Below are 27,841 nucleotides of genomic sequence, written 5' to 3' on the forward strand. Positions count from 1 at the left end.
ATTTCAATTATATATTTCCGGACTATGAGATATTAGAATATGTATATATATACAAACGTGTGCATTTGTTCTAACTTTTGATGTATGTATGCTGTCAGTAAACATAAAAAAATAAACAAGGGAGGAAATCATTCCCGTCTCTCTTTGCTTAACTTCACCTAACATAAAAGAAATAAGCTTAATAAAAACACAAATAAGGAAGGGAGGATTCAAGATTTAAAGTAAAAGAAAAATTCTTAATATATAAAACAGAAGAAAAAAAAGAATTATCCTCATCTCTTTTTTACTTAACCATTACACAATAGAATGTTGAATCGAAACTAACTGAAAGTCTACAACGATGTTTGTCTCCATCCACCATGCAAGTTAACAAAACTTCAAGGAATCGAAATTTGTTCAACCTCCACCCATCACATCGAATTTTAAAGTATTCTCCTTTTTCATTTTCTTTATGATTGTCTTTCATTTATACATCACATGTTTTAATCTTTTTCTTTCTTTTTTATTTCATAACTTTCTTCTTTCTTTCTTTTTTTTTTTTTTACGTCTTTTTCATCTATTTGTTCTTTTTTTCTTTCAAATTATAGAGTATGAAACAATTTTTGTAGCTCTATTATTTTTATATCACTATTTTTTTTATTAATTATTAAATATGAAACCAATATGTTTTTATGTCTCTCTTTATTTTATTTTATTTATTATTACATAGCATGAAATTGATATATGATGCTCTATTTTTTTGTGTCTTTCTTTTTATTTTTTTTTTATAATTACAAAATATGAAATCAATCTATAATGATCTTTTATTTTATGTCTCTACTTTTTTTAATATAATTATAGAGCATGTATTTTTTTTTTTTAATTATAGAGATAAGTACAGAAAAAGAAAATGAAATTAAACCCTCTATGGAGATATATTACAAAATTAAGAAAGGTTTCTAGAGGTGGAAATTTTCAGATCAAGTGCTACTTTTGGGAATTCTTATTCAATGGATCTTACACTCGAGTATAGGCTCACTTGCTAAAAATTTCAGGATCTAGTGTTAGACAATGTTCAATGATAACTCCTGAAACACTTGTTGAGCTGAAAAGGTTGGAAAATGAGGCATCATTGAAAGCAGAAAATTCAAAGAAAAAGAAGTGTTCCCTTGTCTCCTCTAGCCTCTTATGAAGGACAATATATATATGTGCAAGAAAAAGATACTCTTGTTTATGAGATTATAAGGATATTTTACTCTACAGGACTACCGTTTAATTTAGCAAGGAATTCTCATTAGACAATCTCATAATTAAAAAACTAAAAAAAAAATGTAAAATCCTAATATTTTACGTAAAAAGAAAGCCAGTAGAAAAAATGAAAAAGGAAAAGACTTTTCAATGCGATGGATGGTGGTTGAAGACATTCCAATTCTTTGGAGGTTATAGACGTTCTGGTTGTTTGGAGTTTTGTTTCAACTTGCATAGCGGATGGAGATTGAACAACATTATAGACTTCTAGTTAATTTTGATTCTATGACTTTACTTCTTTTATGTAAAAGTTAAGTAAAAAGAGATAAGAATGATTCTCTTCTTTATTTATATTTTTATCAGGAATTTTTCTTTTCATTTACGTGAATGTTAAATAAAAAGAAAATAGAACTATTCATTTTGTTGTTTATATTTTTGTCAAGATTTTTTTTAAAAAAATGTCAAATTCTTCCATTCTTATTTTTATTTTTATCGAGATTTTTTTTTTTAAAAAAATCTCAAATCTGAGTGTGAGAGCCCTAGAGACTGTGTAGAGTGTGGCCTTATAGAGAATCAGTGTCAGTAGAAAAATCAGGTTTATTAAGATTTTATGAGTTAAATTTATTTCATCTGGGAATGATGTAGTGTCAGTAGAAAAATCAGGTTTATTAAGATTTTCTTTCCCTGTTAGAGCTGTCAGACATTGATTTTAACTTAACATCGCACACATATTGATTTATAGTTATTTATATCTCTGTTTTATTTACTCTTAATCAATATTATTAAATATTAATTATTTTTAGTGTAGTTTGTTGTTAGTATATACAGTTTTATGTTGGTTATATTTCTCATGCAGGAAACTTGAACAAGAGTCTGATTTGGGAGAATAATGTAAGATTTTAAAATGTCCCAGATTTATACATTAACAAACACTGTTAAAGTCTCCAGTTTCTCCGGCTATTTCCTCTATTCCTTAGCATAAAAAGTTGGATTGGTTTTTTGCAACATGAAATTGAATAGCATAGCTTATAAAAAATTGATATACTTGCAGAGAATAATTGCAGAAGTTGCACTCCTTCTTGAATTGTTCCAGGAATCCCCACTACCCCAATCTGATTTAAACCCTATTTTTACCTGTAAATTTGGGTGCAAGACAATTTATACACAATTACTTATTTGAGAATCTTGAAATTGTACTCCATGAGCTATAGAAAGCTTCTAAATTTACCCTTTGTTGCATTTACCTTACAGTATTTTTGTTTTGCTGTTAATTCAATCTTTTATCATTTAATGCATGTTTTATCTTCTTCATTCCAATTTTTATAATTAACTATGGATTATACCGAATATTTTCTTAGGAAGAATAAAAACGCAGTTACAAAATACCAAATGAAATAGCTTTGGAATGGAACATTTATTTAAAATAATCTTTAACTATGAATTAGCTAAAGATTATTATAATAATAATTATTATAATCTCAGCCTTATGCATATACTGATTTTTATTTTGGAACTCTATTAAGCTTTCAGATCATGCCAAAGCTTTGGTTCAGATTATGGCTGAGAAAAGTATTAAATTGTGCTTAACATGTCCTCTATTGGATAACTTGCGACAATTATTCAACAATTAAAACAATATAGAGTTTTTTAGAGTTTCTGAAATTCAGATTTCTCAAATGAGGCAAATATATTGTAAAACACAAAAGGAAAAGAAAATTACTATCGTTTAATTTGTAATTTTCCTTTAACAAAAAGAGAAAAAAAAAAACCCTATTCTAGTATTTGACAAAATTAATAACATTTAAGCTTTCTTGTGGTTGTACAATTAAGTTAATTTATCTTTTAATTTGTTCATCTAAAGACAAAGGAAATTGAAGAAAAAAAAATGATATGGTACCTTTAATTGTTTGACAGTGCTAGCCTTGTGTGTACGCGAGAGTGATGCCTCAGAGTGGAGTCTACAATGAGTGAAAACACACATATACTAAATGCAATAATTCAACGTAATGTTTCCTTTTTTACATCATTCTTTAAAATACATTATATATTTTTCTTTACCTTATGTTCCAACAAAGTGGAATTCACTTCCAGTTTGATTCATATTAAATGGACAAGAGAGAGTATTGGGTAAAAAAAATCAACACTTATTAACAAGTGCCTTTAGTTAAAGATCCATGTCAACAGTGACTAATGAAGCACCTTTTTTTGAAGCAGTACAACTTCTCATTTTTGAATCCTTACCTTTGAATCCATCCCGAAGAGCGGCTATAACTGACTGCAATCCAATAGGTGAAATAAGTTCTGCCAAAAAGGGAACATGTTAATCAGTTAAAGAGCAAGCAACAATCATGGAATTGTTTTTGCTGTAATGTCCATTAATTCAGTTCCAAATGCACAGTCACTTACTGAACCACCCTTCAATCATTCAGCTCATTCTTCTCCAAAAGTGGACATTGGTGGCACTGGTAGTTCAAGCCCTGGAAACAGGAAAGCCTTCCCGTATAAGTTTTTTAGACACTCAGCATTGGTCCTTCAATTTCTCTACAACTTGAAGTCTTATTTATTTATTTCATAATAACTCTACTTTTGGAAAGTTCTATAGCTCAATTTATTCTAGGTCTCTTATTCAAGTTCTTTATCAAGCTTTCTTAAGTTGTTATCAAATATAAGATTACAACTCATAACAATCCATGGCCAAATATGCTTACTATCACTTTTAACAATGTTATCAAGTAACATTTACTCTCGAAAGATAATAAATAAACTGTTAGGTCCAGAGTAGGCTTAATAGTTACTCACAGCTAAAACAAGAGATGAGTAAAAAGAGACAAGGGAGAAAATAACCACAGTAAAAATATTATTTACTGAAAGGGAGGAAATTACAACACTTCTCTCTCTGTAACTTACTCCTTTGAATTAGGAGACTACTACTACCGAGAACAGATCTCAAGGTGTATAAGAGAGGAAGAGAGAAGAGAAGAAGATTTGGGATGAAAATTATGATTTTCAGCTTCCCTATTTATAGGAAAGTCCCAATGGCATTTTCGTAATTTCTCTTAAACTTTTAATATTATTTTATTATCATGTGGGACCCGCTGCTAATTAAAAATTCAAAAAATCACCGAAAGTATTTCGGTGCAGCTGTACCGGCGGCTAACATTTCTCCCACTTGAAGATTATGATTAAGTTAATCATATCTTCACACCATTGATACTTCATGTTGCTTATGTCTCCAATAGGCCAAATAAGGATCGACACCATGTAAACTTGTCAGTGTTGACAGGCTTTATCATTACGTCTGCTATGTTGTCTTTTGTATGGATCTTCTGCATATCCACTTTTCCTTCTACTACTTCACGAACAAAGTGATATTGAACTCCTATTTGCTTTGTCCTGAAATGAAAGGTTGGATTTCTTGCAATGTGCAAGGCACTCTGACTGTCACAATACACAGTAATTTTTCCCTGCTTGTGCCCGAGTTCTTCCAATAACCTTTGAATCCAAATTGCTTCCTTGCATGCTTGCGTAGCTGCCATGTATTCAGCTTCTGTAGTAGATAGAGCTACAACAGTCTGTAACTTAGACAACCAGCTCACTGCTCCTCCAGCAAGTGTAAACACATAACCAGTAGTAGATTTTCTTTTATCTAGATCTCCTGCAAAATCTGAATCAACATAGCCCTTGACAGTAAATTTCGATCCTTCAAAACATAATGCAACATCTGAGGTTCCTTTGATATATCTAAGGATCCTCTTTACAATACTCCAATGCTCTCTACCAGGATCTGCCATAAACCTACTGACCGCTCCCACTGCTTGTGCAATGTCTGGTCTCGTACAAATCATGGCATACATAAGGCTTCCCACCGCTGATGCATACAGCACTCGAGACATTTCCATCCTCTCTGCTTCGTTGCTAGGACTCATACTTGAGGATAATTTGTAATTGACAGGAAGTGGGGTAGTAATTGGCTTACAGTCTTGCATGTTGAAGCGCCGCAAGACTTTCAATAAATAATTCTTTTGAGAAAGCCAAATCCTCCTGTTTTTTCTGTCTCGCTGAATTTGCATCCCTAAAATCTTGTTTGCTGGTCCCAAGTCCTTCATATCAAACTCCCTAGCCAATTGTGCCTTTAATTCTTGGATCTGATCTTTGTTGGGGCCTACCACCAACATGTCATCCACATACAACAGCAAGATGATGAAATCATTGTCATCAAACCTATTGTAGTACGTACAATGGTCTGAACTCAGTCTGTTGTAACCAAGGCTAATAATGAAGGAATCAAATCTCTTATACCAACACCTTGGCGCCTGCTTTAAACCGTACAGAGATTTGGTCAACCTACAAACCAAGTTTTATTTTCCTTGTTCTTTAAAGCCTTCTGGTTGGAGCATATATATTTCTTCTTGGAGTTCCCCATGAAGAAAAGCAGTCTTTACATCAAGTTGCTCAAGATGTAAATTAAATGCAGCACACATAGCCAGAACAACTCTGATTGTGGTTAATCGGACAACTGGCGAGAATATCTCGTTAAAATCAATGCCCGCTTTCTGAGCATATCCCTTAACCACCAATCTTGCACGATATCTCTCCACTTGATCATTGCCATCACGTTTGATCTTATAGACCCATTTGCAACCAATGGCTTTTCGACCTTTTGGAAGATCAAAAAGTTCCCATGTTTTATTTCTATGTAAGGCCTCTATTTCTTCATGCATTGCTGCCATCCACTGAGAAACATCAGAACTCCTCAACGCCTCTTGAAAGGTTGATGGTTCTCCTTCTTCAGTTAAGAGACAGTACGCATCATGACTTGCCATAACATAGTCTGAATGCCAAGATGGTCTCCTTCTCTCACGTCTTATTTGTTGAACTTCTTCATCATTGGCTTCATCTGGTTCTTGTTCCTCATGCTCTTGTTCTGTTTCAGAGGTGTCATCCTTTTTAGACTTTCCTCCTATCTCCACTATACTAGTGTCTTTGATAGTGCTGTCATTCTCCTGCTCCTTTTGCAGTTCAGTTTCTGCAAAGACTACATCCCTGCTAACAACAACCTTGCGGGCAGTGGGATCCCACAAGCGATACCCCTTAACATTGTCAGCATAACCCAAGAATATACATTTCCTGGATTTTGGGTCCAGCTTTGTTCTTTCTTGGGAGTTGTACATCACGTACACCAGACATCCAAACACATGTAATGAAGAATAGATTGATGGTTTTCCATTCCACATCTCCATTGGTGTCTTCAAACCAATTGCTGTTGATGGTGAGCGATTGATCAAATAACAAGCAGTTTTGACTGCTTCTGCCCAGAAAGACTTGGCTAATCCTGCAGTTCTCAACATAGCTCTTGTCCTTTCTAGAAGAGTTCGATTCATCCGCTCTGCTACCCCATTCTGCTGAGGTGTATGAGCAACTATAAATTGCCTCTTGATACCCTCTTGCTTGCAGAATGCCAGAAAATCACCATCTATATATTCTCCTCCATTATCTGTCCTCAAGCACTTAATCCTTTTTCCAGTATCAAGTTCCACTTGTGCTTTAAATTCCTTGAATACTGGGAACACATCTGACTTCTTCTTGATTGGGTACACCTGATCGAAGTCGTATCCGGTCAAATAAAAACAATTAAATGTAGTACTAGGAAGTTGTCCTAGGTCGTCTCTCAAGGACCATTTTTCTCTGTCAAAGGCTTAAACACACGAAGTGGGGGGGGAGGTTTGGTTGTTCAGATTTTTAATTTTATAACACAATAAAATGCAGATAACACAATAAGTAAAATAGATTGGCTCCTTGTTCGGATTGTAACTCTCTTATCCTTGGTTCATAATAAGATTGCTCTGTTAACCACTTAATCCTTGTTCCATCTGAGTTAACCAACTAAGCGAAGATTAACTCAAGATTTCCCTACACGAATTAAGCAAACGTATACAACATCAACCTCTTCACAGATTAAGCAACTGTGTCATTAAGCATAGCCCATTAAGCATGGACATACTAATATAGAGGTTGAATGAAGAAGAACAAAGTAGAACAGAGACACACAAACATACCCAACCTCAAACAGAGATTACAATCCATAACAAGAAGCCAACCCAATGGTTTTAGCCTTCCATTAAATTTGAACTAGAAATGAAAATGCAAGGAAAATGAAAATGCATTAAATCAAGTTAAAGAGTACTATAATCTAGCCTTCCATGGAGGAGGCAAAGAACAGAATTAAAATGCATACAAAAGGAAAGGACAATAAAACATAAACTACAACTACAACAGAGAAAATAAACTTAAGGAAAACAAAGAGAAGGGAGGAGAAGAACACCCAAGAGTAACTTATTTGAAGGTGTATTGAGGGGTGTCTTACAATGGGAGAGTGAAGGCCTATTTATAGCCTTCATATAACACACAAGAAATATAAAATAATGGAAAAAGCTTAGACAAAACGAAATGGGAGAGTTGGTGGGATGAGTTGGTGGGATGAGTTGGATTCCATTATTCTTTTCCGCTCCGAGTTGTTTTCCACCGAATTAGACCTTCTAGATGATCGAATTGGCCGACGGCGCCTTCTGCAAATATTTAGGTCTTTGTCTTAGCTTTCCAGGGCCACCGAGTTTGCACCATTTGGATCACTACAGCCCAAGTTATGCCCTGAAAACCGAGACATGTTCATAAGCCCAAAAACAGCGAGAATTTAGAATAATAATTCCCAACTTTCCAATTTGGCCCAACAACACACATATCTATCTAAATCCTATAATTAACCATAGATGGAATGTAAAATAGCTAAATTGAAGGAAAATATACATATCAAATTATGATTTATCAAATACCCCCACACTTAGCTTTTTGCACTCCTGGGCAAAATCAAGAAAGCAAAGCAAAGAACAATTCCAAAGATATCAAAGAAAATGATGAAACAGGAAGAGACAGAGACAACAATACACACAAGAAAACAAACAGATTTACACAATCCTTAATGAATCCTGGGAAAAGAAAAGGAGTAGACAATATCTAACACACAAAGAGTCAGAGAAACCAGATACTTATGGAAATCATCCAAGCATTTCAAAACATGGCAAGACAATTAATCAGCTCAAGAGGTGATTCAAAAGCAACAGAACCTCACAAGATGCACTGTATCACTGTATCTCTCAAGTGTCTAGGCAACTGTATACTCTCAAAGCACTCATGAAAAACAAGCAACAAATAGACTTGGCAAGCCTCTAAAATCAACACCCAATAAACATGCACATAAGGATCAAAAGGTCTTTTTAAGGTTGTAATGAGGCCAAGGACAGGGTAGAGAAAAATATATGGGATAAGTAACTGCAAACCAAAGGAACCAGAGGAGCAATGGGGAATAAGTCAAGACTACGCATAAGAAACAAACCCAGAAACCTCTAATGACCTTTATAATGATCAATCCTCTTTCTCTTGCCTCAAACAACTTTTTTTTTTTTTTTTTTTTTTTTTTTTTGCAAGGAAAATTTGAACAGTACACCTGAAAATTTAAATGAGATATCATATAAAGAAGTAAAGTGTACAGCATAAGGAATCAACTGGCCAATATACATCATCCAATGAAACATACATACACCCCCACACTTATTCAAGAACTTATTCCCAAAACAATTCCAAAGCTCCAAAACTCCCTAAGGTTAAGGTAATCATGGTTTTTTGCTTAAGGCTTGTAATGAGCTTCAAACAAAGAAGGGGAAGTAGGCTCAGCAGGGGTTATCAGAGGAGATAATTCAGGGTAAGCTTATTTGGCCAGAGATTTATAGGAACATAAATGCCTTAATCATATCCAAACATGCATGTGAATCAAGAGGTATCAAATAGAGTCAAGACAAGGCAACTGTGCAAGTAATCAAGAGGCATAACACACAAGAAAGAATAGAGAGTGGCTCAATTCCTCACACAGGGTATATCTATCACATTCAATTCAACCTCTCAAACCTCAAAATCATCTTTCCAAGCAGAGAAAAATAGGGATTTCAAACCATATAGTATCAAGAAACTCCTATCCAAGAATGAAGTAAGTGCCTACAAATAATCAAAACCCAGAAATCACAGAGAAACATGCAAAGCTGTACAAAACACATAAACACAAAATAACAAATAAATCCTAAAAACATCAAACCAAAACAGTTCCCCCCATACTTAAATCACACATTGTCCCAATGTTATGCAATGTAAATTATGACAAGTGAAATAAAAGGAGAGGATAAAGAAACTCCCTTATTTATGGAGGATGCCAAGACACTGCAGAAATGGCATTGGGAATAGCATCAAGTGAAAGATGGGAATGGGAGTGGAGCGGCGGGTGAGAAATCTCCAACAGCCAATCATCAAAGGGTGGTGGATAATGATCCTTCCTCAGTGGAGGTGGTGGCACAAAATAAGAACCTGGATCTGTGCATTTCTCAGGAATCTGAGGAACAGATTTCTCTATAAGTGCAGATACATTTTTGCCCATGTTCACTCTCTCAGTACCCTTTAGCTTCCTCTTATGGGTGCACAAGTCTTTCAGGAACTTAGCATATCTGGGAATTTGCTTGATGGCATCTAGTAGAGGTATGTTCACCTCTACCTTCCTGAAGGTTTCTAATATTTCCTTGTCCACCTCTTCCATCTTTTTGCTTGGAATTGATTTTGGTGGAAATGGAAGAGGGATAGGAGGCTGATATAGATCATCACCGTGTGTAATGGAAGAAGGTCTACCTGCATGAAGATTTTTGCTACTACCTGTGTGGCCCTCTTTCTCAAGTGTAGGCTCAGGTGGAGGTACAACAGCTGTAGGTGGTGCTGGGATGTCAATTTGTTTGCCAGACCTCAAGGTGATAGCACTCACATTCTTTGGATTTTGCACAGTTTGTGAAGGTAGCTTGTCTAAATTTTGGGACTGTGCCTGATTGAGCTGAGTTGCCATTTGACCCATTTGATTTGTCAAACTTTGAATGGAAGCTCTAGTCTCTTGTTGGAACTGCATGTTTTGAAGATTTATCTGCCTAAGCAACTCCACTAATGATGGTGATGACTGAGAAGGAGGAAGAGTAGCAACTGGTGCATGCAATTCAGCGGAATGTTGTCTAAACTGCTGAATAGGTGGTGGCATCTGATGCTGCGGTGGCTGCAATGAAGGACACGGATCTGAGGAACATTTGCCAAAAACTCTGGCAATAGGGGAGAATTTCTGCTGAACTGCGAGCTGGGTAACCAGATTAACCAAGGCATCAAGCTTCCCCTCTAATTTCTTCGTATTTATTGAGGCTGAAGCACTACTGACACTCATATCAAGCAACTGAAATTAAAATAGAGTGGGGGGGTTTTGAAAGAAACGAATAAATGGTAACCAAACGGTAACAAACAATAAACTAAATAGTTGGATTCCTTAACTAGATAGCTTGACCTCTTATCCTCAATTAATCTAAAGATGCAAGTTACTGAGTTAAATCACATTCGAGCTCCTAATTAACCAACTAAGCGAAGATTAATTAAGAATTAAACAAAGTAAGTTGCAGTTAAGCACTTACACAACCCACTTCAATTCTCTAATTATAAATCTCATCACAATTCACATAATCTTGTTAACTAAGCGAAAACCCAATTATATGACTTGTGAAATTATTAATGGTTCGTCAATTAACTAAGCGAAAATATAAGAACCATTCATTAAGGACTTAATTAGAGATTATGGAACATAATTCAACTCAAAAACAATATTACAATACCATTAACCTCAAAGAGACGTTGCTATCCACATTAAGAAATCCAACCAAAGCTACTTAGCTACTCATAGCACTAGCTAGTAAATTAAACCCTAAGCTAATCAACATAAAACGCAAGACACAAAACACACAACAAAACACAACAAAAACAAATACACATAAACACACAGCCTTTTACAGAAACCGATGGTCCCCGGCAACGGCGCCAAATTTGATCGAAGTCGTATCCGGTCAAATAAAAACAATTAAATGTAGTACTAGGAAGTTGTCCTAGGTCGTCTCTCAAGGACCATTTTTCTCTGTCAAAGGCTTAAACACACGAAGTGGGGGGGGTTTGGTTGTTCAGATTTTTAATTTTATAACACAATAAAATGCAGATAACACAATAAGTAAAATAGATTGGCTCCTTGTTCGGATTGTAACTCTCTTATCCTTGGTTCATAATAAGATTGCTCTGTTAACCACTTAATCCTTGTTCCATCTGAGTTAACCAACTAAGCGAAGATTAACTCAAGATTTCCCTACACGAATTAAGCAAACGTATACAACATCAACCTCTTCACAGATTAAGCAACTGTGTCATTAAGCATAGCCCATTAAGCATGGACATACTAATATAGAGGTTGAATGAAGAAGAACAAAGTAGAACAGAGACACACAAACATACCCAACCTCAAACAGAGATTACAATCCATAACAAGAAGCCAACCCAATGGTTTTAGCCTTCCATTAAATTTGAACTAGAAATGAAAATGCAAGGAAAATGAAAATGCATTAAATCAAGTTAAAGAGTACTATAATCTAGCCTTCCATGGAGGAGGCAAAGAACAGAATTAAAATGCATACAAAAGGAAAGGACAATAAAACATAAACTACAACTACAACAGAGAAAATAAACTTAAGGAAAACAAAGAGAAGGGAGGAGAAGAACACCCAAGAGTAACTTATTTGAAGGTGTATTGAGGGGTGTCTTACAATGGGAGAGTGAAGGCCTATTTATAGCCTTCATATAACACACAAGAAATATAAAATAATGGAAAAAGCTTAGACAAAACGAAATGGGAGAGTTGGTGGGATGAGTTGGTGGGATGAGTTGGATTCCATTATTCTTTTCCGCTCCGAGTTGTTTTCCACCGAATTAGACCTTCTAGATGATCGAATTGGCCGACGGCGCCTTCTGCAAATATTTAGGTCTTTGTCTTAGCTTTCCAGGGCCACTGAGTTTGCACCATTTGGATCACTACAGCCCAAGTTATGCCCTGAAAACCGAGACATGTTCATAAGCCCAAAAACAGCGAGAATTTAGAATAATAATTCCCAACTTTCCAATTTGGCCCAACAACACACATATCTATCTAAATCCTATAATTAACCATAGATGGAATGTAAAATAGCTAAATTGAAGGAAAAGATACATATCAAATTATGATTTATCAACACCCACAATCTCCGGGAATAATCATCAATAAATGATACAAAATATTTTGCTCCTCCCATGGAAATTTCTGGTGATTCCCAAATGTGACACCCTTACTACCCCAATACATATATCGAAATATAATAAATAAAAAAAATTAAGGAAAATAAACTTTTTAAGTTGGTAAAAGGGTTCACATAATACTTCATAACTGTTCTGACTGAAAAATAAAACTTGAAAGATAAAATTCAAGAGTTTACACATTTTTCAAAGAAAATAACATTTATTACAATACCAAATATTCTATCCTAGAGATCCTCTTGCCCCGATGTCACACTATCAGAGCATTTCCCAAATTAACGGATGGCATTCTATATACCACTTGCAGTTGGATCCTCTCCACCTAAAATATCAACAATTTATACGGTGAGAAAAGAAAAATTATCTATATGCAAAATACATTCAATCATATCACAGTATAATTTCATCATAACTCATTATATAGTGTATATATATATATATCAATTACTCATCATATTCACATACAACATTCATGTCAATCCAACAATTAACACTATGCCAAGGCCTCGCCACATCTGACACAAGTGATACAGGTTAATTGCCTCACTCAACCCACACCAGACCAGGGGTCACGCCCTCCCTGTAGCATCACTTACCCAGGGGCCGTGCCGTCCCTCGCCATTTTGGTGTGAGGAAACACAATCACATTACAATCAATACAATCTCTTGCAATTAACCCTATGCCAGGGCTGCCATAAGCGACATAAGTGGTGGTGTTAACTGTCCTACTCATCCCACATCATACTAGGGTCACGCCTTCCCTATAGCACCACTTACTCAGGGGTCGTGCCATCCTAGTCATCAATGTGAGACATCACAATCATAATCATACAATATCTCAACTCATAATTCAAATTCACATCAATATCATCCATCAAATAACATAACAATAACTAATATAATAATCAATAGAATGATTAGTATAAACTATAAACAGCGTATCAGGGGTTATACTACTCCTACCATGCTCATCCTTATTTCATATGAAAGATAAGAAAATTTCCTACAACTCTCATGAAGACATCAAGTCCTAATTCCATCATCTACTTTGTGAAAAATGATAAAAACCGCAACAGCTATAGATAAAGCTGACAGCTTGACCCCTCTTCACTAAAACATCCATATCTGGAGTTCTAGACCTCCTTTTTGGGTGATTCCAACGCCATTGGAAAGATAAAATCCAAGGCTACAACTTTCATTAAGACCTCAAAATCAAAATATTCACGCTCAGCGCCCAGACTTGCACTCAGCGCGCCCAGCGCATTCTGTAACCAGCAACCCATGAAAACCTTGAAAATTCCTTCCAATCATGAATCCAATCCAAATTACACGAATTTGAACCATTGAAAAAAAACATAAACAATATCAAAAAACATCATTTTAAGCAATAAATTTAAGTTTTAACCATTAATCCATGGAAATCATGAAGAAATCATGAAAACCCTAACCAAAACCTTTTCCCTTCAATCCAACCTCAATCATACATAGAACATGGAATTAATGTGATAATTCAAACTCATACATACCAGATTAAGTCTTATAAGTACTACCCTTACAATATAGTGAAAAACTAGGAATACATATATATATAGATAATAATAAAGAAAATATAAATTAACTCCAGTAAAGGTGGCAGTGCCTCCTAGTTAGGAATCCATTTATATTTTCCAAATCATAAAAATATAACAAAGATGTAAATTTTAGTCTTTTATCAAGAACATTTAAATTACAAAATAATAGGAGGCTCAGCCTTCCATTCAGATAAATTCCAAATTATAAATTAATAGGAGGCTCGGCCTTCCATTCAGATAAATTAAACGTGATTTTAAGAAATTATTCCTCTACCCAATTCCCTCATGTACTCTACATATAAATAATCCCCTTTTCCCCCGTACCTGGATGAATAGGAACTTGGGCAGAACCTCCTCCTCTTTTTCTTAAATCGGGACCGGAATTAGAGCAGAACCTCCTCTCTTATTCTCTCTTTTTATTTCTCTAGAATTTCTTCTCTCTAAAATTATGAATTTCCAAAAACCTTAAACTCCTATTTATAGAATTTATGAAGTTACTATGCATAGATTAAAATAATATTATTTCATTATTATATATTAAAAGTTACTTTTTATTAAAATATTCAAATAAATAGAATTGGAATTCAATTGAATTCCGCAGCCTCTGCATTCCACCGCAGCCATTTCCTATTCAAATTCTAATAATTGAAAAAAAAAAATACTATTTAGAAATACGTATACATGAATAGTAAAATACGTATACATAAATAGTAAAATACGTATATATGAATAGTAAAATACGTAAAAATATGATAAACCTTCTAATAATCCCAATACATAAAAATAAAATTTTGGGATGTTACACCAAATATCAGAATGGATCAAGTCAAGTATGTGTTTGCTCCTTGTAGTTACTTTGGAAAATTGTAATCTATGTTGCTTGCTTGTCACACAGTGCTCACAAAATGGTAAGGTTACCATTTTAAGCCCTGACAAGAGATTACGTTCCGCAAGAATTTTCAGGCCTCGCTCTGACATATGTCCTAGTCTACGATGCCACATCATCGTTGCCTCTTCTTGACTTATTGCTGCAACTGATGCATCTGCTTCTTGCAACGTTTCTCCCAAAAGCAAGTATAGATTTGATGTGATCTTCTCAGCTTTCATCACCACCAAATTGCCTTTAACTACCTTTAAGATTCCACCTTCAACGTGGATCTTGCACTTGAGATCATCTAGTTGCCCAATGGACAATAGATTCTTTTTCAAGCCCTTCACATGTCGTACCCCTTGAATTGTACGAATAGTACCATCATACATTTTTAATTTGATAGTACCAACTCCAGCAATTTCCAAAGCATGATCATTTCCCACAAATACGGATCCTCCTGAAATTGGTTCATAAGTACAAAACCAATCTCTATTTGGAGTCATGTGCCAGGTTGCACCTGAATCCAATATCCAACATTCATGGAGTTGTTTTTCGCCTCTAGAACTTATTGCTTCACTGTACAATATTTCTCCATCTTCTTGGGTACTAGCAACACAACCTTGAGAGGTTGACGCTTCAGAATTCTTCCCTCCTCCACTCTTCTTGTGCCAACAATCTTTCTTCATGTGCCCTCTCATGCCACAATTATAGCATTTGAGGTTCTTCCTTCCTCGAGATTTTGATCTACCATGATTTTGACTCCCACTGGAGCCACGTTCCATTGATCTTCCTCTCATCATCGTCAAAGCTTCTGCTTGCTTTGAACTTTCCAATCTGTCTTCCTTATTCTTTCGCCTGGACTCTTCTTCAAGAATAGCTCCGGCAACATCCTCAAAGGATAGACGACCAACAACATTATTGTTTGTTATGTTGATGATGAGTTGATCATATGAATCTGGTAAACTCTGAAGTAGAAGCTCCGCACGTTCATTTTCCACTATGTTGAAATCAGCTGTTGAAAGCTGAGCAAATAGCGTATTCAGATTGTTGATGTGGTCCGTCACTGCTGTGGACTCACTCATTCGAAGAGTGTAGAGTTTCCTCTTTAAGAATATTCTGGTGTGAAGTGACTTGACCTCGTATAATTTTACGAGCGTGTCCCAAATCTCCTTTGCAGTTGTCTTCTCTGCTATGCTCGACAAAACTGAATCAGCCATTGCTAAGTGCAAATTGGCAACAGCATTGTCATCCATTTCTCTCCACTTTTCATCAGTAATATCTGATGGCCTGCCTTCAATTGCTTTAAGACAGTTGTCTTTTCTCAAAATTGCTCTTATCTTCAATTTCCACAGGGAAAAATTGTTCCCGTTGAACTTCTCTATCTCAAACTTTGCTGCCATAATTTCTTCTATTAAACCGACTTAAGTAACTTCCACTAGAATAGTACCGCCTACTAGAACAATGATAAAATCCAGTAACAAGAATAATTCTTTTCTGATGTGACTGATCAGACAATACTGCAGCCACAGAGCATACTAAGAAATTTTCTCCGACACTATACCAATGTACACCACAGCGGAATAATAAACAACCTAGTGGCTCTGATACCACTGTTAGGTCCAGAGTAGGCTTAATAGTTACTCACAGCTAAAACAAGAGATGAAGAAAAAGAGACAAGGGAGAAAATAACCACAGTAAAAATATTATTTACTGAAAGGGAGGAAATTACAACACTTCTCTCTCTGTAACTTACTCCTTTGAATTAGGAGACTACTACTACCGAGAACAGATCTCAAGGTGTATAAGAGAGGAAGAGAGAAGAGAAGAAGATTTGGGATGAAAATTATGATTTTCAGTTTCCCTATTTATAGGAAAGTCCCAATGGCATTTTCGTAATTTCTCTTAAACTTTTAATATTATTTTATTATCATGTGGGACCCGCCGCTAATTAAAAATTCAAAAAATCACCGAAAGTATTTCGGTGCAGCTGTACCGGCGGCTAACATAAACATCATCATATCATCAAATAAGATACTAAAAGCAAAGTATTTATAAATGACTATAAACTTTTAATAAAAGTGGTGCTTTACTGCTTAAATCTTACCTACAATGGGTAAGAATTTATTTGATGTAATTGTGGTTGAAAAGAAATCTCTACTCTTTCCGTGAATAAGCTCAATGAATGATGTATGGCGAATCACTTGATAAAAGCTTGCACTTCTTAGATGAGGAATTTTCGCTGAACATCATGTTTAAGTTTAATTGTTGAAGATCCTCCTTAAATACCAAACGATATCCACAATTTTTCACCTCCAAATGCAAACCTTTAGGATGTTCAAACGTGCCAGTTGTGAATCCCATTTTGTCTTCATATACATTTCGATAAAGACTGATTATTTCCCGAGGGAAAAAAACCATGAACAAGTGATCTATTTCATCCGTGACCAGATCATTGTTTAAAAATATTGGAAGCATCCGATATGAATTATGCAAAACTTGCATATTTTTAAAATTGTATCCAATACTTCCAAAATTATTATTCAAATTAGTAGGATCATCATGTGCCACAAACAAAGAACAACAGGCGACACCCATCCAATTTGGGTCTTCCTTAACAGGAGACAGGTCCATGCTTGTTGACCTACCCACATTTTGTTCACTGAACCACCTTGGAATTTGAGTTCCAGGAATAACAATCTTAAGCTGGTCCAAGGAAAGGGAGGATTGCAAGAAAGCCTGAACAAAATTTTTTTTTATTAATATGTATAACTACTTAAAAATTGTACACATAGAAAAAGTAAGATAAAGAAAGGTAGGTTGGAGTCGTTACCTTAAATATTTGTATCATCCAAGAAAAAACCATATGATAACAATGTTCCATTTCACTCAAATTGGGGCAATTAAAAATATATAAATCCCCATAATATGCGCCAGATTTGTTTTTTTTGGTTGTTGGAAGCTCAGGCAAATATTTCAGCTGCTTGCAGTGCTGCAAATTTAAATGATGAAGATTGGAAAGCTCCTTGATGGTAGTAGGTAGTCTCACGAATTTGTTCCCCCCCAATTTTAAGGTTTTTAAAGACAGTAAGCTCCCAATAGCATCGGGAATTTGAAGTAGATTGCAGAAGCTTAGATCAAGATATTGCAAACATGGGAAACGAGGCAAATATGGCAACAATAAATCAAGTGAATCTCCATGTTTGTGAGAGGAAAGGAAATACAAAGGCAACATTAGAATTTCATATACAGAAGAGGATGTTGATAATTGGATAACACTTGTATTTTTATCAACGTTCTCCAAATGTTCTGCCTCCTTTGGTTTCTTTATCAGACGCTTATTGAGTAATTTTGAGCAGCCTGAGAGATTTAGCATCTCAAGAGATTTGAGTCCAAAAATGATATTCAAATTGTGGAAAAGATTTTTACAATCTGCCAAAACTAGATAAGCAAGTTCTCTTAAAATACCGATGGATGGGTGGATTCGCGTAATATTTATGCATTTTATAAGAAAAAGACTCCTAAGACGAGGAACTCCCGTTAAGTCTGGCATCTCAATAAGATTTTTGGAGTAGCTAAGATCTAGATGTATCAAATTAGGCAGATGCTGTAAAAGAAACAAAAGAAAGAAAGTTATAATCCATCATTTAAATTTTCATTTCTTTGGCAAACAGAAAGAAAAAACGATAATCCCTTTCTTGTTTTGGATAGCAGGAGAAAAAATCAATGACATTTAAGTTTTCTTATGATTCTTTAATTATGTTAATATATATAACTTATCTTTTTCTGTTTATTTAAATATAAATAAAATTGAAAACCAATAATATAGTACCTTTGTGCCTTTCCATAATTGTTTGAGATTGCTATGATGCAAGATCAATTCTATTAGATTATCCGGATGAAAATTTGATGGCAAACAAGTTGAAGGATATCTTTCCCAAGATAGATATCTTAATTCATTAGAAAGATAGTTTAGACTTCCCTTAGAATTAACATCGTCAAGTATGAGCAACTTGAGATGCTTCATTTTTGATATAGCATTCACTGGTATTGTTGTTTCCAAATGCACTTCATGAAATTGGTCAATAATTATGGCTTCAAGATCTTCGGCTTCCTAAAGAATTGCAAAAAAGGAATGAATAATGTTAGATTGCTTAATAATTTATATATTTTGAAAAAATGGTAGCATAAGATTTTACATTGAAAATCTATTTTACCTCATTTTTTATCATGACGTTTTGGAAATCCTTGATGTCCCATAACCTGCTCCACTTTCTTGGTTCATTGGGTGATTTTTCCCGAACAATACTTCTCCCCAACTCTTTCAACAAGTCGTGCATTTTAATCTCCTCATCATTATCACAAGTTATGAGTGATTTCTCAATGAGAACTTTCATGTCAATATCAGGAAAAAATCCACGATACCATAGAAGTTGTTTTACTATTACGAAACCTCGACAATCTATTACCAAAGAAACAAGCAATATCTAAAAATATTTCTTTTTCTATTTCTTTCAATCCATCAAAACTTATTCGTAACACCTCCATAATATTTTTGTTTGGATATTCTTTTAGTCTAGCCAATGCACTTCTCCACTCATAAACATCTCGACCAAACAAAAATGAGCCTAACACTTTAATTGCTAAAGGAAGGCCATCAACATATTTTAGTACATCATAGGTCAACTCTTCATAATCATTCAAAATATCATCAGATTTGAAAGCTTTTCTACAAAATAATTGAAGAGCTTTATTTGCATTCAACAATTGAACATTGTAAATTTCATTCACTCCATAATTTCTTAAGATATGACTATCTCTAGAGATTACGAGGATTCTACTCCCTACACCTAGATATTTAGGATGCAAAGCCAATTTTTCCAATTGTTCATCTTGATCAACATTATCTAGAACAATAAGAACCTTTAAGTGACACAACCTAGTTCTTATCAACAAGATTCCTTGGTAATGATTGTTTATCTCAACATTACCTTGATTTAGAGCTTGACAAAGAAGTTGTTTTTGTGCAACCACGGGTCCAAACTCCCCATAAATTTTGCTTACATCATCAATGAAACAACAAGCATCATATTGATGAGAGATTTTATAAAATAAAGTCGTAGCGAGTGCTGTCTTTCCTATTCCACCCATCCCACTTATTCCTATTACTCGAACAACTTCATTTGCATCTGGATCTACAAGTTCCTCTAGTTGTTTTACACGAGAGTGCATATCAACTAAATCATCTCCAAAATTCAAAATTTGATTATGACCCAATAAGTTGATTACCTCTTCAACAATTTTTTCTATTTCTTCATGTTGTAGCCTGAAAACCAAAGTGGAGCAAAAACATTGATGCATCACTAAGGGTGAGACTTTAAAAAAAAAAAAACTCTATATATAATACAAAAAATATGGCCAGGCACTTACTTATTCAGTATATCCCACCCACAACGGTTGGCAATTGCCTTCCTAGCTTCCCTCCATTTTTTTACCATTTCCAAATCATCTCTAAAGCTTTCTTCGTATTCGGCAAAAGATTTTGGAAACTCTCCAATTTGTTTTCGAACTTCAGAAGGAGTGACATCATAGAAAATAGGAAGAACACTTTGACCTGTTTCTTTAACCCAATCAAAAATCATTGTCAACTCTTTCAAGCACCATGAGGATGATGCATAATTCTTTGAGAAGACAACAATGAAAAGACGTGATCGTTTGATTGCTTGCATGATCTCAGGTTCCAAGAGTTGCCCTTTATTGATATTTTGGTTATCTCTGAAGGCAACAACACCTTTCCTTCGTTTACAACTAATGACAACAAAAAATGAAGTGTGTTTTCTCAACGGGGGAAATATAAATATTTGAAATGATGCCCTGATATGATCAAATATACATTATAAATAAATAAATAAAAAGGTATAAATTTAACTAGGAAATCAAATAAGTCTTCCATGAAGATCGTTCCTCTTACTTCTTCTGCTCGTACTTCTTTGAAAAGACTTTCTGAATGGTTGGCAATGGAGTCCCGGTGAGACTGCAGAGCCACACCAGCCCAGCCACCACACCGCACTGCATAGCTGCCACTGCACTGCACCGCACCGCACAGCAAGGCACCATGCTCACCGAGCACCGTGAGCCGCCGCACGCATCGTGAGCCGCCGCGAGCCACCGCAAGCCACCGTGCGCATCGCGAGCTGCCGCACGCTTCCTGAGCCCATCGCTAGCAGGCACGAATCTTCCAAGAGAAACCAACCACCACCTTCCTCAGCAAGATCGAAACGCAGCTTAGCGACCTCTGCACTGGTTCTTCACTTCCAACCCTTTCTGCTTTGGAAGATAGCGCCGCCGCCTCCTCCTCCTCCTTCAAAATCTCCACCAGCAACAAAATCTCCACCGGCTCCAGCAACAAAATCTCCTCCAACATACTAGGCACCCACCGTTTCCCTCGGTCCCGATCCTTGTAGATCCAGCTTCCCTCGGCTCCGATCTAGCTTTCCCTCGGTCCCGATCCTTGTAGATCCAGCTTCCCTCGGTCCCGATCCATGTAGATCCAGCTTCCCTTGGCATGGCAGTCGGGAGGTAGGTTCAGAGCCGGTTTCAACGCTCAAAAAAAAAAAAAAAAAAAAAAAAAGTCTGAAGCGATATGGAATATCAACGGAGTAGAACTGCTGGACGATGGCATGGACAACGGCATGACAACAAGGAACTCAATGGTAGGTGTACAACCTTTTATGTTCAGAACTTTCCAGAAGAATATAATGAAATTGATTTGCGTAGAATTTTTCAAAGGTGGGGGAGGGTGTGGGAAGTTTTCGTAGTTAGAAAAAGGAATAGATGGGGCAACAAATTCGGTTTTGTTAGATTTCTGGATGTAAAAGATGTTAAGAGACTTGAACGAGAACTAGATAATGTTCGGATAGGAAGTCAAAAGTTGTTTGTCAATTTGCCTAAATTCCCAAGGAATGACTCCGTATTCATGCCTAGTAACAAAGAAAAAATTGTTAAGATGAAGATTTCACACAAGGACACAAGGAAGGTTTCATCTAAGATTGACAATAGGGGATTGAATGGGAAGGAATTACCAGTAGGAGATGATAAGAGGAAATCTTATGCTCAAATTGTAAGAGGAAGTGATAGAGGAAAAATTTCTCAAGTATGGAGAGTTAAACATTCGTCTAATCCTGAACAGTGGAATGGAATACATATCAATGTACCTGAATATGTAAATTCATAGTGGATTAAGGAGTGTTGGGTGGGTAGACTGAAGGATTTAACTTTATTCGACAAAATACAAGAAGCTAGGATCCTTTGTGGAAGAGAACAAGCAAAAGTTCGGTATATGGGAGATGATATGGTCTTAATTTCTGGGGTGAATGAGGAGGTTTTGAACGATCAACTTGAAGTCTGGTCTTTCTTTCACTCTATTCAAAAGTGGGAACCAAACTTACTTCCTGGTAATAGGTTGGTATGGGTGAAGTGTAATGGTGTTCCTATTCATTTATGGAGTTATGAGTGCTTCTCAAAAGTCATAGCGACGATGGGCACCTTAGTTGCGATGGACGATCAGATAAACACCTTTTCTAGACTGGATGCTGCAAGGTTGTTAATCAAAACATCCTCTTTCAATTTGGTGGATTCACATTTCTCGGTGAAGATCAATGACATGGTCACTAAGGTTCGTATTCATGAAGAAAATACAAGTGTAGCTAGTCAATGCAAATGCAGGTTATGGTGCAATCAAAGCTCACTCATGTCATCGATAGGTAGTGAAAGAGAGGTAAATAAGATATCATCATCAGCAGAATGTTCAGAAGACAGTGTAACTGAGAAGGATGAGTTATCAGAGAATGAGGAAGACAGTGACGAATTTGTGGGGGAAAAAACATATGGGCCTATTGGGGTGTCGAACTTACGTGAAGAAGTGTTCAATGGTGTGTTTCCTCGTGCCCCATCTACATTTGAGCTTGGAGAATCAAGTTTCAGACAAGTCATAGTGAATAATCAGGATATTTGTGAAGGTGAATCTGGAAAGTCTGATAATGATGATAGGATTAGTCAAGCAGAGGAATATGTTACGGAGACTAATAATGTTGACTCCATCAAAATGTTGAATACACAAGCAGAAACATCAATTATAGGGGGTTCAAAATTCAATCCTTCAATATCAAAAAGTGGAATAAATAAATCACAGAAGGAGAGTGGAGAGGGAGGGATGAAGGATGACATTCTACCACAAAATGAAATACGATCCAAGGAACATCATCGCAACCGGAAAGCGGCAAGGAGTAAAGTGAGGAATGCAGTATCATCACTATGTAATTCTATTTCGGATGGGGATATAAATAATTGCAATAGGCTGTTTTGGATGAAGAATGATTTTGCGGAGGCCAAAAGGATTTGGGAAATGGGGAAACAAATTGGTATCACGTTCAATGGGGAAGAAGAACAGATTATCAAAACATTGATGGATTTAGAGGAGAGAGATAAAAAAGAGAGACAAGAACTAATAAATCAAAATAGGAAGGGGAATCTTGACGGTGATCCATGAAGCTGATATCTTTTAATGTCAGGGGGATGGGAGGTAAGGTTAAGTGGAGGGTTATCAGGAAGCTGATAGTAGAAGAAGATGCTCAGATAGTGTGTATACAAGAAACAAAAAAGGAAGACATTGATGAAAGATTGTGTAAATTACTATGGGGGGATGGAAATTGCGAATGGAGAGCTGTGCCAGCGATTAATACTGCGGGTGGATTGTTATGTCTATGGAATGGAGACAAATTCCAGGTATCTCAACACTTTGAAGGTGTATCTTATCTTGGATTGGAAGGGGTGTGGAAAGATAATGGGTTAAGGTTGAATATTGTTAATGTTTACGCGCCATGTCAAAGAGTTCCACGTATGAGAGTTTGGGAAGAGATAAAAGATAAAAGAAGACTTAGTTCAGTCAATCTTTGGTGTGTGGTGGGAGATTTCAACAGTATACGGTGCGAAACAGAGAGAGTGAGTATGGGACGAATGAATTGTAGTCAATCTGATATGCGTGCATTTAATGATTTCATTGAGAAGATGGAAGTTGAGGATCTACCGATTGTAGGGAGACGGTTTTCTTGGTACAAGACTAATGGTACAGTAAGGAGCAGGCTAGACAGGATTTTGGTATCCAGGGAATGGTTCTTAGCATGGCCAGGTAGTATACAAATGATCATGGATAGATGCATTTCAGATCACTGTCCAATTAAACTACAAGTTTCAAATTCAGACTGGGGACCGAAACCTTTTCGCTCGCTCGATCACTGGTTTCAAGACCCTTCTTTCAAAAAATTTGTTGTTGATACATGGAAGGAATTGTGTGTTCATGGATGGGGGGCCTATGTATTGAAAGAGAAACTTAAACTTCTCAAACAAAAGTTAAGAGAATGGAATTCTGTCAAGTTTGAGGATCCAGTGTCGTCACAGAAAAGGATTGTGAATATTCTTAGTAGTCTGGATAAGAAGGAAGAGGAAACAGGATTGAATGAAACTGAACGGTCGGATCGACTAGAACTTCAAAATAAGTTTTGGGAGGTGGCTATTAGAAATGAATCGATTCTAGCTCAAAAATCAAGGGTTTCGTGGCTCAAGGAGGGAGACATGAATACTAAGTTTTTTCACTTAATGATCAACTGGAGAAGGAGAAAGAATGAATTGAAGGGGTTATTTATAAATGGGGTGTGGTCAGATGAAACCATGGTGGTCAAAGACCATGTAAGACAATTTTTCAAACAAAGATTCCAAGAACAGTACCAACATAGACCTGTACTAGATGGTGTCCGTTTCAAGGTCATATCCTCAGAACAAAATAACTTGCTTATTGCTCCTTTCACAGAAGTGGAGATTAAGTCAGCAGTATGGGAATGTGGTAGTTCCAAGTGTCCAGGTCCTGATGGTTTTAGTTTTAGATTCATAAAGGAATTCTGGGATACATTGAGTGGGGATATCTGTCGTTTTATCAGAGAATTTCACAATAATGGAAAATTACCCAGGGGATCAAACTCTACATTCATCACTCTAATCCCAAAGAGAAATGATCCTCAATGCCTCAGTCATTATAGGCCTATTTCTCTAGTAGGTTGTATGTACAAGATATTATCAAAGGTCCTTGCAAATAGATTGAAGTGTGTCTTGCCAAGTGTTATTGATGAGAGGCAAAGTGCCTTTATTGGGGGTAGAAATATTCTTCATAGTGCATTGGTTGTAAATGAAGTTGTGGATGAGGCTAAAAGATTTAATAAACCAACTATATTTTTTAAAGTGGATTATGAAAAGGCATATGATTCAGTGTGTTGGACATATCTTCTGTATATGCTAAGATGTCTTGGTTTCAATACCCTTTGGATTAGTTGGATAAGTGAATGTCTCATGTCATCCAGAGTATCTGTACTTGTGAATGGTAGTCCTTCAGAGGAATTCGGTGTCAAAAAGGGGCTTAAACAAGGTGATCCATTGTCTCCATTCCTTTTCACAATTGTAGCTGAAGGATTAACGGGAATGATGAGGGAAGCAGTTAGTCAAAAGAGATTTTGTGATGTGAAAGTTGGATCTCAACAGGTTCCTATCAGTATTATCCAATATGCTGATGATACCATGTTTATTGGTGAGGCTAAATTAGAGAATGTAATGGCAATTAAAAGTATGATGAGATGCTTTGAGATGGTTTCAGGTTTGAAAGTCAACTTTTGTAAGAGCAAGTTCGGAGCTATGGGAATTGATTCTACTATGGAGGAAGGTTTTGCCCAATTATTGAATTGCTCACTTCTATCCTTTCCTTTTACATATCTTGGGATTCCCATTGGTGCCAATCCAAGAAAGTTTGAGACATGGAGACCTATTGTTATCAAAATTCAAAAAAAGTTATCTTCTTGGAAGTGCAAGGTCTTATCAATGGCAGGTAGACTGTGCTTAATTAACTCGGTCTTAACTTCCCTACCATTATTATTTCTTTCCTTCTTCAGAATGCCTGTTAAGGTCAGCAAACAAATCGTTCGTCTACAAAGAAACTTTTTATGGGGTTGTAAGGAAGATCAAAGAAAAATCTGCTGGATAAGCTGGGATAGGATCACTTTACCAAAGAAGATGGGGGGATTGGGAGTTAAAAATATTACCAGGTTTAATATGGCTTTGCTAGCAAAGTGGAGGTGGTCAATTTTTCATCAAAGACATTCATTATGGGCTAGGGTATTATATTCGAGATATGGAGGTGGCACAAATCTTTGTGCTCAAAGTAGTTCTCGAAGTGATTCCATATGGTGGAGGGATCTTCTTTTGGTATGCGGTGGTATAGAACAAGACAATTGGTTTGAAAGGCAACTTAAGTGGAAAATTGGTTCAGGATCTAGAGTTAGATTTTGGCTAGATAGTTGGATGGGAACAGTCTGCCTAGCAAAGGTTTTTCCGAGGTTATTCAACATTTCTGAGAAGCAAAATAGTCTTGTTCAGGATATGGGTTCTTGGACGAATAACAGTTGGACATGGAAGCTACATTGGAGACGAGAAAGGTTTGAATGGGAGAAATCATTGGAGCAACAATTATTGCAACAACTTACAGAGTATAGTCTTAGGCCGGAACAGGATGATTCATGGGGGTGGCAAAGTGAACCGTCTGGAAGTTATACAGTAAGGTATGCTTATCATGCTATCACCTCTGAAACTATAGCAGGATCTTATAATGATGTACCTAATTGTATCTGGTCGATCCCAGCACCACCAAAAGCCAAAATTTTTGTGTGGCGAATGATGAGTAGGGGTCTCCCGACGGTGGATAATCTGGCTAGGAGGAGAATTGTCCTCTCAGATAATGATGCATTATGTGTATTTTGTAAGAAGGATATTGAATCTGATTATCATTTGTTCTGTACCTGCCCGGTGGTGGACAAGGTATGGAAAGTTTGTCTCAATTGGATTAGCTGTCCTGCCCCCCTACCTAGCAACATTTTGGATCATTTCAACTTCATTCCTGGACCAATTCAACACTACGAACAGGTTGTATCAAGGACGGAGCCAAGGGGGGACCTACGGGTGCCACGGCCCCCCCAACAATTTTAATTTTTTTTTATATACATATATATTACTATATGGCACCCCCTATTTTTAATATAAACTCATATGTATAATTAAATGAATAACCCAAATTTATTTTTTTATTCAACTTTTGGACTTCTGGTACGGCCTGCTATGTGGTATTGAAACCCTGGCTCCGTCCCCCCAGTATTGAAATCCTGGCTCCGTCCCTGGGTTGTATATTGGCGTTCCATATGGTTGGCAACTACTTGGACAGTGTGGAGGACAAGGAATCGTTACAGGTTCAATGATAATAGCTTCTCTTTTGAAAGATTGGTGAACGAGATTCAGGTTTACAGTTGGAGGTGGCTGTCATCATTTGCAAAGACATTCCGGTATACTTTTTCACAATGGTGCTATAATCCTGGTTTATGCATGTCTAGGTATATTCACTAAAATAATCTACATGTTTGGTATGTAGTTTCCTTGACATAATTATTCCTTTCACGAGACTGGTATGTTTGGTTATGTTGTATACTATTTTATTTCTCTTTTGGTACCTCTGGTACCTTTTTAATGAAAATTTTCTTAGCCGTTCAAAAAAAAAAAACAACACCTTTCCTTCGAAGAGCAGCAAAAAGATGATCAGTGAAATTATTACGAGTATCCTCACCTCTAAAGCTCACAAAAACATCAAAATTCATTGTGCGTGATGAAGAACCGCTGTTGTTTGTTATGCAAGCCATTGCAGAATTTGAAGATTGAAAACTCACTTGCTGAAGATAAAGTGTAATGTAATGAATAATAGACTCAAGGTAGTTGTGGGAGGAGGAGGACTAATCTTTTTATAATAAATGACAAAATGCGTAGAAAGTTTATGTAAATCACTCGAAGACGTGTTTTAAGGAGA

At 36.1% G+C, this 27,841-nt stretch overlaps 1 protein-coding gene across 1 annotated transcript; it reads right to left on the reverse strand.

Moving 5' to 3' along the window:
- Nucleotides 1-249: 249 nt before the first annotated feature.
- On the reverse strand, nucleotides 250-27,841 carry LOC109792039 (TMV resistance protein N). The gene is given in 14 exon segments (XM_083061336.1): nucleotides 250-2,361; nucleotides 3,125-3,185; nucleotides 3,469-3,528; nucleotides 3,634-3,704; nucleotides 17,003-17,634; nucleotides 17,729-18,502; nucleotides 18,728-19,009; nucleotides 19,113-19,314; nucleotides 19,316-20,221; nucleotides 20,326-20,769; nucleotides 20,867-21,154; nucleotides 24,679-24,872; nucleotides 27,121-27,300; nucleotides 27,537-27,841. Coding segments are annotated over 10 exon segments (3,972 nt in total). The 5' UTR covers nucleotides 27,678-27,841; the 3' UTR covers nucleotides 250-2,361; nucleotides 3,125-3,185; nucleotides 3,469-3,528; nucleotides 3,634-3,704; nucleotides 17,003-17,073.

This window comes from Cajanus cajan, chromosome 8, assembly GCF_000230855.2.
Source record: "Cajanus cajan strain Asha chromosome 8, NIPB_CcT2T_4, whole genome shotgun sequence".
NCBI lineage: Eukaryota > Viridiplantae > Streptophyta > Magnoliopsida > Fabales > Fabaceae > Cajanus > Cajanus cajan.